This window comes from Oryctolagus cuniculus, chromosome 5 (assembly GCF_051225735.1).
Source record: "Oryctolagus cuniculus isolate XC-2025 breed Fujian yellow rabbit chromosome 5, ASM5122573v1, whole genome shotgun sequence".
In the NCBI taxonomy this organism is placed as follows: Eukaryota; Metazoa; Chordata; class Mammalia; order Lagomorpha; family Leporidae; genus Oryctolagus; species Oryctolagus cuniculus.
This window is the reverse complement of record NC_142871.1, coordinates 46,501,386-46,515,135: the sequence shown is the minus strand read 5'-3', so window position 1 is coordinate 46,515,135 and position 13,750 is coordinate 46,501,386. Positions and strand designations below refer to the sequence as shown.

The 13,750-nt window shown below is 36.6% G+C and overlaps 1 protein-coding gene and 1 long non-coding RNA gene across 3 annotated transcripts in view; one reads left to right on the top strand and one right to left on the bottom strand.

The window, feature by feature from the left end:
* Nucleotides 1-13,750, bottom strand: part of TRDN (triadin) — a gene marked incomplete at its 5' end in the record, with an annotated part of 426,652 nt that overhangs the window by 253,818 nt on the left and 159,084 nt on the right. Inside the window, 1 exon segment of the mRNA NM_001082743.1 lies at nucleotides 6,622-6,699. Coding sequence (NP_001076212.1) covers nucleotides 6,622-6,699 — 78 coding nt within the window.
* The window catches only part of LOC149126490 (uncharacterized), a 56,822-nt gene that overhangs the window by 15,779 nt on the left and 27,293 nt on the right, over nucleotides 1-13,750 (top strand). The gene's annotated exons all lie outside the window — the stretch shown is intronic.

The window sequence follows — 13,750 nt, the reverse complement described above, 5'->3', positions numbered from 1 at the left end:
ATTCACCTTGAACTTCCAGCCCCCATCACTGGGAAAAAATACATTGCAAAGGTTTAAACCTCCTAGTCTGGGGCCGGGGCCATGGCTCACTTGGTTAATCCTCTGCCTGTGGCGCTGGCATCCCATATGGGCACTGGTTCCAGTCTCAGCTGCTCCTCTTCCAGTCTAGCTCTCTGCTGTGGCCCAGGAGTGCAGTGAAGGATGGCCCAAGTGCTTGGGCCTCTGCACCTGCACGGGAGACCAGGAGGAAGCACCTGGCTCCCGGCTTCGGATCGGTGCAGCGTGCAGGCCATAGTGGCTATTTGGGGGTGAACCAACGGAAGGAAGACCTGTCTGTCTCTCTCTCTCTCACTGTCTAACTCTGCCTGTCAAATAAAAATAAATAAATAAATAAATAAACCTGCTAGTCTGTGGTATTTTGTTATTGCAACTTGAGCTGAAACCCTAAGGTTGATTGGGGATTTAAGAAATTATATAGCTATATAGCAAAAAGAAATTGCCTTTACATAATTCTCTCCATAGACATAGTATTTGAAGCCAAGTGAATTGAGGAGTGAAGTGAATGCCAGAAAGTCAGTGGAGGCTATGGGTAACTCACCATACCCAACATTCATGTTTAAAAACATTTACGTTTAAAAACAAAAAACCAAAAGACCGTATGTGCCAAACAAACCTTAGCCATAGTGGATGGGAGGAAAGAGTTTCACACACTGGACTAGATCTAGATGATTTTTTATGTATTCGTTCACTACTGTTGATGTGGAATCTGTATGAGATACTCTCGAACTTTACAAAAACTCGTGAGTTCCAATGACCTACGAAATCACTCTATTTTTTACAGATTGGTTTTGATATAGTGCACAGACAGGCTTATTGGGTAAAAAGTATTTTATTTAAAATATGCAACTGCTAATTCATCCATTTTGTATAGCTGGCAAATCCAAAATGTTTCGCATGCTATGTAATAAGCTGTTATTCTGTACAAGTAAAATTACCCCCTCCCCATTCCCATTGTCATTTCTATTGCTCCCTTGTGAGCCTTTCTGGAGCTAATGTGCTTGGCCTGAACTAAGAATTCTATGTTTTCTCAGACAATGAGAAGTCAAAATGTCCCCGTGTGTGGCATTATTTGTGTAGCCAATACTAAATTAGAAACCTTTTTAGACATAGCCAATTGCCTTCCACATCCCTCTTAACTCTTCTAAGGATTTGCTTCTCAAATGTGGTTTTGGGCCAGCAGTGTCAGTTTTATAAATACAGAATTTCAGGGGGTAGGCATTTGGCACAGCCCACATCACGTATTTGAATGCCTTGTTTGAGTCCCAGTTCCTTTGCTTCTGACCCAGCTTTCAGTTGCTGCACACCCTGGGAGGCAGCAGATGATGGTCCAAATACTTGGATCCTTGTCACCTACATGGATACCCAGATTGAATACCAATCCAGGTATTCACCTGCTTTGACTTGGCCCTACACTAATTGTTGCAGGCATTTAGAGAATGAACTAGTTGATTGAAGAGCTCTATCTGTTCTCTCTATATCTCTATGCCTTTCAAATAAATAAATAATTTTAAATGAAGAATTTCAGACCCCACTCAAACCTACCAGGAGTCAGAATCTTTTTTTAATAAGAAATTTATATGCATTTGCAACTTTTTAAATTATAGCTAAGAATTATTCATTGCTACCAGAACAAATATGTTTCCATCACAGAATTGCATAAAAATCAAAACTTTTTATGTATTCATGTTTCAAATCGCACCAAAACTTCGGATTAGAGGAGAATATTTCCAAACTTCTAAGTCTGCCTTGTTATAAAACACATTGTTGGACATACAACAAGAAACCCAGGGGATGAATCTCAGGCCTGCTATTGTTTTATTTGGCATGAATATATCAAGATTGTTCATTTGCTAATTTTTAAAAATAGTGTCCATTTTATAGGATTTGTGATTGTCAGCTATAAAATATGTGTAAGTGGGGAAGAAAAATATTCAAAATAAATGAGTTGAGGTCATAACCACATACATGGCGTGGTTCAGGTTCTGGCTGGGAAAAGATATAGAAAATTCTGCTGTCAGGACACAACTTTAGGAAAACTATTCCTGCTCCACTATTCACAACATTCCTGGCTATTGAAAATGTGAAACATAAATATACAACTAAAAAGAATCACTTGGATCTGTGAGCCAAAAAACTCAGACCTTACCAGTCATTCAAAATTTAAAAAAAAAATAAAATTAGAAAGACTATTTGATGTGGAGTAGGATGCCAATCTCCGATGTCTGCCATAAAATAGTTGATTGACTGTAAGGTCTGTAATACGTTCACATAAACCAATGGCCCTAAAAATTTAGTGCACAAGACTCATCTAAGGTACGTATTAAAAATATAGATTTTTCTTCTATTAATTGCTAGAGAATCTGATTTGCTAGATCAACAATGTGGTAGAACTATGTTTTTTAACTAGAATTATAGCTAATTTTTTAAAAGATTTATTTATTTATTTGCAAGTCAGAGTTACACAGAGATAGGAGAGGCAGAGTGAGAGAGCGAGAGAGAGAGGTCTTTCATCCGATGGTTCACTCCTCAATTGGCCGCAACAGCCCGAGCTGCGCTGATCCAAAGCCAGGAGCCAGGAACTTGTTCCAGGGGCCCAAGGACTTGGGCCATCTTCCACTGCTTTCCCAGGCCACAACAGAGAACTGGATCGGAAGTGGAGCAGCTGGGTCTCAAACCGGAGCCCACATGGGATGCCAGCGCTTCAGGCCAGGGTGTTAACCTGCTGTGCACAACGCCAGCCCCTATAGCTTATTTTGATACTGGCAATCTATATGATATTTGTGAAAAGTTATACAAAGTCAATTAAATTCAGTTACAGGAGTTCTAAATTCATCAATACCAAATAAAATGATAAATTATCAACTATTATAGTTTCCTCCTAAATTTATAAAATTACTCTGTAGTAGTTAATAATAATAATATCTACAACTAACTGAGCACCAAAGGGAAAACTTGTTGAAGTGAAATGGACACTATGAGAAAAAGTGACTTGATCAGCTCTTGTCCTGACGGCTGATGTGCAATGTAATGCTTTATCCATTTTAGTATTTTTTTTGTTCTAGTACCATTGGTTGAACTCTATAATTAACACCCAATTATTCTTAGGTGTTTAAATTTTAACTGAAAAGTGATCCCTGTTAGGAATTTGGAAAACATTATGCTGAGTGAAATAAGCCAATCCCAAAGGGACAAATACCATATGTTCTCCCTAATCGGTGACAACTAACTGAGCACCAAAAAGGAAACCTGTTAAAGTGAAATGAACACTATGAGAAATGGTGACTTGATCAGCCCTCACCGTGACTGTTGATGAGCAACTTAATATGTTATCGCTCCTAGTATTTTGTTTGTTTGTTTGTTCTACTTAATACCTTTGGTTGAATACTGTAATCAATACACAATTCTTCTTAAGGGCTGAAACTTAACTGAAAAGTGATCACAGTTAAATATAAGAGTGGGAATAAGAGAGGGAAGAGATGTGCAATTCGGGACATGCTCAAGCTGACTTACCCCAAACGGTAGAGTTAGAAACATACCAGGGGATTCCAATTCAATCCCATTAAGGTGGCATGTACCAATGCCATCTCACGAGTCCCAGTGATCAATTTCTGTTCACAATTGATCATAATGATAGGACTAAGAACCAAAGGGATCACATAAACAAGAATAGTGTCTGCAAATACTAGCTGATAAAATAAAAAAGGGAGAGAACCATCCAACATGGGAAGTGAGATACATAGCAGACCCATAGAATGGCAGATGTCCTAAACAGCACTCTGGCCTCCGAATCAGCCGTTAAGGCATGTGGATCCGGCTGAAAAGCCCATGAGAGTATTTCAGGCATGGAAAGCCAAGATACTCTGGGGAAAAAAAAATAAAAAATAAAAAATGAAATAAAAAAAATAAAAAAACCTAAATGAAAGATCTCTGCGAGTGAGATCCCAGTGGAAAGAACGGGTCATCAAAGAAGGAGGTACCTTTCTCTGAAGGGAGGAGAGAACTTCTACTCTTCTACTTTGACCATGGCCTTGTCTAAATATGATCAGAGTCAGTGAACTCAGGGGGCTTCCATAGCCTTGGCAGCTCATGACAAGAACCTAGGGTTATTACTGATGCCATAAAGAAGAGTGTCAATTTGTTAAGTCAACAACAGGAGTCACTGTGCATTTACTCCTCATGTAGGATCTCTGTCCTTAGTGTGCTGTACATTGAAATTTAATGCTGTAACTAGTACTCAAACAGTATTTTTCATTTTATGTTTCTGTGTGGGTGCAAACTGTTGAAATCTTTACTTAATATATGCTAAACTGATCTGTATATAAAGAGAATTGAAAATGAATCTTGATGTGAATGGAAGGGGAGACGGAGTGGGAAAGGGGAGGGTTGTGGGTGGGAGGGAAGTTATGGGGGGGAAGCCATTGTAATCCATAAGCTGTACTTTGGAAATTTATATTCATCAAATAAAAGTTAAAAAATAAAAAAATAAAAAATAAAGCTTTTAAAGACAAAAAAATAAAAATAGAAATAAATCCCAAGCCTAATCTACAAAGCATTTCATGACTTTCGCTCTAAGCCCTTGAATCATCTTTCCTCAGCCCTCTCTATTCTCTTCCTTTTTCCTTCCTTCCAATCCCGAATCTCATTTCTCATTTCTGTAACTTTGCACATTCTGATCCTTCCACTTGTTATATTCTAATCTTTTTTTGCCAGCATGATAAACTCCTTGCTCTTGGGACTTAAGCCCTACAGACAGCTCTGATTAAAATGCTTTCCTGGGGTCCTCCTCATTTCTTCTAAGCAGACTTATGCCTTCTCATTTTACCATTCGCAATACTTTCTAAGGATTTATAATTTTTGGTGCTTATCAATTGTGAAAATCAGACTACCTGTTGGAACATAGCAACCAAGATCCCTTATAGAGATCTTGTGCTTTCTGGGTGCTGCTGGGCCATTCTCCGATTTTACCCTATCCTATAGCTGGGAATCTGGGAGGTAGGGTGAGCATGACATGGTGGAGCCTACATGCCTCTCTTGTCTAATACACTCCAGATCCTGGGACATGAGATATTTTTCCCCTCAAAGACTGCTTGCTCTGATGCTAGTGGCTGGATGGGCTTCTTTCTATTTGTATTCTAAGTGTGGTTATCACTAGTTCCAAACACAGCCAAAGCCGATGAATAGATGTTGAGTAGGATGGCTAGAATATGGACAAGAAGGCTATGATGTTGATTTGTGCATGCAGAAGGTCCCTTTCAGTGAGAAACATTATCAGTGGTAAGGGGGTTGTGAGCTGGGGAACATTTCCATTTGTACTAGCAAAAAAATTGTGGTGTGCTTGGCTGTAATTACTTGTGTTTCTACATCTGTAAACTGAGTACTACCAGGAAGAAAATATTTTCTATTAATCTCTAAAATCCCAGTACTTTGGAAAATATCGTTCATGATTTTGGGATTAGGATTTAATAAATAATAGTTGAAGGAATCAATGATTGAAGACTTAAAGAAATAACTTTAAATTTACAGAAAAAAACTACAACTACTATAATGACACTATCTTCTTATTTTAGTGATCTTGAAGCTTCATATTGGAAAGAAGTAATTATCATTAATAGTGGTTCAAGTACAACTTGAACACAGAACAATTACATCCTATAATAATTCTAGGAGTTCAGTGCTATTTGTATCCCATCTTAGAAATGAAAAAAAAAAAAAAGATGAACAGTAATTTTAAGTACTTTCCAAAATTTGAAAGCTAGTAAAATGGGGAACTGATCCAAACAAACTCTGGCACCAGAGTTTTCAGACAGCCAATTAACCAAGTTGTGGTAAAATTTCAAGAACTGCAAAGAATATTCTCAACTGTATGTTCCTATATTTTCTGTTTTGACTTCCAAAGTACTAAGCTAAACATCTTTCTGGAAATTGAACATCACCAGTAGAGATTCCTAGAGGAAATCATTAGTTTTCTAAAAAGGAGAAAATTTGAATTTCAGGAAAGATAAGCTGTAGTTTAGACACAATAAAAGTACAGGAGGAAAGATTGGGAGGGGTGGGGGGAATGCATTCCATGCAGCAGTTAATACATTGCATGCAATGTCTGTATCTAATAGCATAGTTCCAAGGTTTGAGTACTCATTCTGCTCCTAAGTCCAGCTTTCCATTAATGGACATTCTGGGAGGCAGCAGGAGATGGCTCAAATATTTGGGTCCTGGCCACCCATGTGGGAAACTCAGGCTGTTTTCCAGCTCCTAGCTTTCGCCTGGCCCAATGCCAGCTGTTGTGAGCCTTTGGTTAGTGAATCAGCAAATGGGAGATCTCTCTCCTCTCTCTCTCTCTCTCTCTCTCTCTCTGTGTGTCTCTCTGTCTCCCCAACCCCCAGCTCTCTCTGAGTCTGTGCCTCTCTATGCCTTCCAAATAAATAAAATATTTTTAAAAAGAAATATTTCCAAAAATATGAAATTTTGTTGCTTTTTTTACTACTTGGTTTTGTTTCTCTACATTCTATTTTATCTACAATTGAGATTCTAACACACACACACACACACAAATGCGGTACTTGCCTTCAGGAGTAGGTAATGCTGGAGTAGGTCGAGAAGCTTGTTCTGTCGGTGATGGAGGGGGTATGGCTGGGCTTTGTCCTGTGTATACAAGGCAGGAATAGATGATGAAAAGAAAGTATTAACAAATCTAATATCCATAAATAAATACCTGGTCTGTCCCATCATGCATAATTCATAATTCTGACTAAAAATTCACATTATTATACAATAAGAAAACTGCTATTAGGTGAGATCTTTAAGAGGATACTTTCATAGATTCAGTTATCTCCAGAGCTATTTTTGAATATATTATTTTTCATAGAAATATACACAACATTAAACATATTGACTGGACTTCATGAATGCAAAATCTACATGTGATCAAATAAAGCAGTTTATTTTCAATATGTGTTCTAAATTATGGAAACTCACAGAGGCTGAGAGGAATCTTAATGGAGAGAAAAATCTTTTTATTACCTATAACAATACATTCTCCAATGACATAACAGGACAACAAAGGAAGTTTGAAATTCCTAGTCCTTTTGATATTAAACAGGTTTATTTTTCTCTTGCCAAAACAAATGACTTATAGTTAGGTAAATAATGAGTTGTTAGGAAAATATATTCAGTTTATATAACCTCAAAAGGTTCCCTCAAGTCTCTGGGCTTATGAGCTATAAGAAAAAAAAAGAAGAAAGAAAGAAAAAAGAAAAGAAAAGAATATCACAATCATTTCTGAGTACTTTCTTACCCCAGGTGATTTTTTTTTAATTAACTGGTGCTATCTCGACCATGAACTGTAAACATTAACTATCATATGATCCCACAGGAAATGCTTGCTAAATGTTTTATCATTATTTTTCATTCCATGGACTCCTGGCTGTGTGTTTTTCACCCAGGAATCAACGTGGGCATGTATACCTTTTAAAATTGCACTGTTAACTAGATATTATCAAATGTCAGCAGAGCTGCCTAGTTACTAGAAATGTTCCTCTTTTAGAATTCTTCAAAATTAGTTCTCTGTGGTACAGTATGGTTTATCATGTGGAATGATCAGTGTTGTACACACAAACAAATTGCATATCAGGCTTGGACTCCCTGGCCTGGTAATGCACATTCTTCATTCATTACAGAATTTTCTTCTAATATTAAATTTATATCAATTGATTCTTGAGTTTGTCCCAGTATGCATGAAAACAAAGCATGGTATTTCATAACATACAAGCCATGTGCCTAAAAAGAAAATCAATCCATACTACTATGAATGCTTTCTTCATGAAAGCCAAGATTTGAAAAACATATAAAATGAGTATAATGTGGAAGTTTCATTTTTAGGTAGTAATGAAGATGCAATACAAGAAAAAGGCTTGATTTGCATTGTTCTTCTCTAGCTAACATTTATATAATGCTTATTGTGTGCCCAAAGTTATCCCAACAATTTGTACGTATAGTCATTCAATCTTCATAAGATCATTAGAATGTAGATTATTCCTCATTTTATAGCTTTGAAAATTTATGTAAAGAGGAGATCAGGCCACCTGACTCCTAAGAAGCAGAGCTGGATTCCCACATGGTTCCAGAGTTGCCGTGCTTAAAGCTCCTCTCAGACAGCCCAAGACTGGGTGAAGGATTATCTTCTGTAAGATGCCCATAACTGCAGCTCAAGGGAGACATAGGAATGCATTGTCTACCCTGGTTCTATTTTCTTTGTGAGTCAAAGGGCTAACTATTTAGTAAATTCCATTATTTCTCTTGCTTGAAATCTGCTCCTGAAAAAATATTTCTAAGATAGGATTGCATTTTGTAGCTTTTAAAACCTCAGGAGAGTTGAGATATAAGGACTCACTTACATGACTAAAGTTTAAAGTATGAGGGGACTTCAAAACATCTATGGAAAGAAGAAACTAAATGATGTTTGTTTTGGTGCAAAAAATGAAATTAAATCATTAGTTTTCACAATATACAGCTTTCATTAACCTTTGACAACACTTTATACAAATGTCCATGAATATGAATGAGTTGTTTCTAAATACTGAGACTTTCAAAAATATCTCCATATCTCCATAGAATATTGCCTGTTGAAACTTAGCTGCTGTCTACCTTGTCATACACATCTGTAATCAGTAGTAGATGTATAATCAAGGTCCTATATAGTCTTGAAGAGTTCCTCAGGAATTTAGTACAAAATATAGAATTTCTTTTCCTAAGCAATTACACATAATTCGTTCTACAGGATATTCTTGGATTTACCTAGGAGAACTGAAACTCACTATTCTATTAATATAAAAACTGCAGTGTATACTGGGCAAGATTGCAGAACAATTCCTGGAGGAGATTAATTTAGAGGCCTAAAAGAAATTGGCCAGGGAAAGAAAGGTGAAGGAAATGTAGGAATTCGAGGTAGAAAGTATCTGGTGAAGACAAAACCTGGAACAATAGGAAGAACTATTAAGACAAGCAAACTCATGCTGCTGCAGCAGAAAGTACAATATCCAGTTCATATCAGAAATCCTCTGCAACTGTAGTTGACTTGATTATGCTCTCTAAAACTCCTGACCGCATGGTTTTAAGGCAGTGGACCCAGTGATGAAGCAGAACCACAGAGAAAAAGGGGGAGGAAGCCAGATGGCTGTCTGTCTCCTGGCAGGGAACTATTAACTCAGAGCAAGATTTTGAAATTTTAGGGGCACCAAAACAAATCAGGCATGTCATATTTGATCATGACACAAGACTGTAATAAAAAATAATGTCAGCTCATCCTATTGAAAAAAATGCTGTGTGAAAATAATATATCATACATAATACTGAATACAGTTATATTAAATATTTTAACTGTCATATGCTTTTTAAATGAAAGCAAAGTTGTTTCGTGTTAAGAATTGATCTTTGGGAGTCAGATGGATTTAACTGCAAGTTTCAGCTCTACCATTTAGAAGCTGTGTAAGCCTGAAAATCTCATGATATCTCCAAGCCTCAGTTGGAGCATTTATAAAATGAAGGTGGTTTTTAGGGGTGTTATGAGGATTAAGTGATAAAACACCAAACACATGGCAGATAGTCAAATTATTAATTTTCCCCATAATGTATTTACAATTTAAATCCCATCTAATTACACAAGAGGATTCGAGGCAGACTTTTGAAGTAAGAAAACAAAAACAAAGATAAAATTGAACATGACAGAAATAGCAGAATTCATTTACAAGAAAGAGGCTTATAATTTTATTAGGAATATATTCCTTTGGAATTCTTCAGGATTGTTATTCTCTGAAGGAAAGATTTAGGTTGTTGAAATTTACATTGGAACACTAAAGGTGCCCTTCATTTTACAAGCTATTACCTGAAAATCCCTCTGACATTCAAACATAGTGAGTTGGCTTTATTTTTGTTCTTTGCGTGATTGTGGTTGGTTGATTTCCATAATACCTGAATGGCATGTTTGCAAGTTTCCAATGTTTTATTGTTCTCAGTTTTTTCTCACACAGGCCAATTTGGTTGGTCTTAGCTTAGTCAAATTCTACTGGGGATAGTATAGAGCGTGCATTCCTCCTAATGATCTAAGTTACTGACATTTTTTGTGATTTTGCTAGAAATGATGAATGACATTACCCAGAATCTCAAGTCAAGTAGGAGACTTTATGAGCTGAATTCAGATTGCACAAAGGGGAAAAAACTCACTGCACTACAGTCTAATCTGTCTAGTTTCTTTATGAATGAGATTCTGCTTGAAAACTGCTTGTAAACAACCTAATCCTACTTTTTAAATCTTGAAACAGATGTTGAGGATATTCCTTTCTTCTAATGTCTGTTAGTGACTTTATTCTATGGACCTTCTTTTCTAGAAAAAGTCAAGTTATATCCAGAGGAATATAAACACTTTGGAAGGATCGTCAAGGCTGTAAACAGTGAATGGCAATAGAATTTGAGGAGGGAAAGGTGCAGGGTCACTCCTAAGTAACCAAAAATAAAATTCACTTGCATTTGTTTTAAATACAAGGTTTGAAATCATTACAACTTTCTACCCTAATTCATTTTCAAGGTTTGTAGAAGGCATTAATAAATCTATGATTACTTGGACTAGTGAGATGGCATTGGTACATGCCACCTTGATGGGATTGTATTGGAATCCCCTGGCATGATTCTAAGTCGACCATTTGGGGCAAGTCTGATTGAGCATGTCCCAAATTGTACATCTCCTCCTTCTCTTATTCCCACTCTTATATTTAACAGGGATCACTTTTTCAGTTAAAATTTAAACACCTAAGAATAATTGTGTGTTAATCACAGAGTTCAAGCAATCGTAGTAGAACGAAACAAAGAGAAAATACTAAAATGGATAAAGTATTGATCACAGTGATAGGTCTAAGAGTCAAAGGGATCACACAAACAAGTCTAGTGTCTGCTAATACTAGCTGATAGAATAAAAAAGGGAGAGAACGATCCATCATGGGATGCGGGATACACAGTAGAGTCATAGAATGGCAGATGTCCTAAATAGCACTCTGGCCTCAGAATCAGCCCTTAAGGCATTCGGATATGGCTGAAGAGCCCATGAGAGTATTTAGGCATGGAAAGCCAAAACACCCTGGAAAAAAAAAAAGAAGACCTAAATGAAAGATCTCTGTGAGTGAGATCCCAGTGGAAAGAACAGGCCATTAAAGATGGAGGTACCTTTCTCTGAAGGGAGGAGAGAACTTCCACTTTGACTATGACCCTGTTGGAATAAGATCGAAGTCGGCGAACTCAAAAGGCTTCCATAGCCTTGGCAACTCATGACTAGAGTCTAGGGAGATTACTGACGCCATAAACAAGAGTGTCAAATTGTTAAGTCAACAAAGGAGTCACTGTGTGCTTACTTCTCATGTGGATCTGTCCTTAGTGTGTTGTCCAATGTGAAGTAATGCTATAACTAGTACTGAAACAGTATTTTACACTTTGTGTTTCTGTGTGGGTGCAAACAGATGAAATCTTTACTTAATACATACTGAATTGATCTTCTGTATATAAAGAGAATTGAAAATGAATCTTGATGTGAATGGAATGGTAGAGGGATCGAGAGATGGGAGGGGTGTGAGTGGGAGGGAAATTATGGGGTGGGGAAGCCATTGTAATCCATTAACTGTACTTTGAAAATTTATATTTACTAAATAAAAATAAAAAAATAAATCTATGATTAGACTGAAGTGGAAAGATAAAGAATTTAGTAAGAAAATGATAGTCAAGTTTATAAAATAATAATTTGATCACACATTGGCACAAGCTTCCTAGATTATTTTTGTAACATGTAGAACAGTATTTTTAAAGGTCATAATTTAACAAACAGTTTTGTATTTCAGGCTGAGACATGGGATTGTGCTAGAATCCTATATTAATAGAGGCACCTTGACCTTCCATTTTCCTTAATGATGATCGCCTCCTACCTTATACTTATGAACCACTTATGAATGGGGAGAGGAAGCCATAGGGAAATGGAGTGGCAGTCACTTTTTCCATTTCCTATTCCATCTATTGAAAGTAGTTGAACTGACATGTACACACACATAATAATGATAATAATAATAATTTCAAATCTGCCTATTAAATGAGGACCTCTCCAATTGGAAATCATCTGAAATGCAAGACTTTGTGAGCTGAGCAGGTTGAGGTTTTCTTCATAACAAAGACATTTTATTTCTCACCCTTGTGTATAAATTTCATAATTGTACTTTGCATAAAGTTTATAACCCCAAGAGCCTCTCAACTCCAAGAAAAAGAAGTGCTATGCAAATAAAGTGTTCTACAAGGTAATCTTTCCAATACAAAAGAACCCTGTATGGAAAATGCCAGAGAGAGAGAAAGGGAGAGAGAGACTGAGACAAAAAAACAAGAGGGCAGTGAATGTTGAAAATGCTAGACATAAGTGTAGTGATTCAAAGAGAAAATTATGCAAAAGCACACACACAAAAAAAGAAATTCAGAAGTGCACAAGAAAGCTGCTATTAATACAATTTCTGTCTTGTCCTGTTCCAGAACAATATTATATCAGAATTTTTTTTTTTTTGCCTATTCCCTTAAAGCTTTATTTCTTAAAGCTTTCTTTCTCCATCATACAGGGATTCTAGCTCTAACAACAGAGATCCATTTTTACAGTCTATGCTATTAATCCTTAGGATATACTGTTGTAGATTTGGTATGTTACACAAGTCTAGGGATTGATATTTCAGGTATCTAGCTCAGTCCTCTGTTTATTCGTTAAATTCATCATGCGAATTTCTAGAATTTCATATGACATGCATAGGATTTGCACTTGGATACAGTGATGTGTATGATAGAGAGAATATGCGAAAGTTCCCGGAAGAGACTTGGTTTTGTGGAGGGAACAGACAATAAAATGGCAATTATCACTCCACTTAGGTCTCAATTGCTGTATGGTAAAATCAAAATAACTGTTCCATCTGAGTCATTGTGAATATTTTTCAAGAGAATGGGACTGACAAAATTGGGTGACAAGAGTGTCTGTTGTCCTGGAATTTATCTTAGAGAGAGAGGGAGTCAGGAGATAGAGAATCAAGACAGAATTTTTTAGAACTCCTAAATATAAGACAATCAAAACAGAGCAGTGAGGCAGAGAATGACAAAGGGAAAAAGAGACTATGCTACATTGAACAAAAAGGAAGAGTGTGTCTACCAACCAAGTAGAGTCCCAGCCATCAATGCGGACTTCTGTGCCAACTAGATGAGGTTACATGTAGCATTCCACAATGTTTGTGGGAGTTTGAATTTTCCTCCCCTAAGGGCAATAGCAAGTTTCTGAAGGATATTAGCATTATGAATAGGTTGTTAAAAGATCTTTAGATTCTCTATAAGCAAAAATAATATTTGTTGAGAAAATGATGCAAAAGATATCAGAAGATTAGTCTGAAATATTGAAATAACCCAAGTGGGAGATGATACTGATTTGGAGGAGGTAAGGTTGGGGTAGAGATCCATTTGTTCAATCAGAAAAAAAATTAATCAGTGTTTACTTAGTATTAGGTAATTTATTAGCACATGGAGTTATAATGGTAAAAAATATAGAAATAATTCCTTAATTTATATAACTGAGACTCTAATGGGCAGAGACAAAAAAAGTGAGTAAATAAGCAAAATTGAAATAGGTATCCTATTTTCAAAT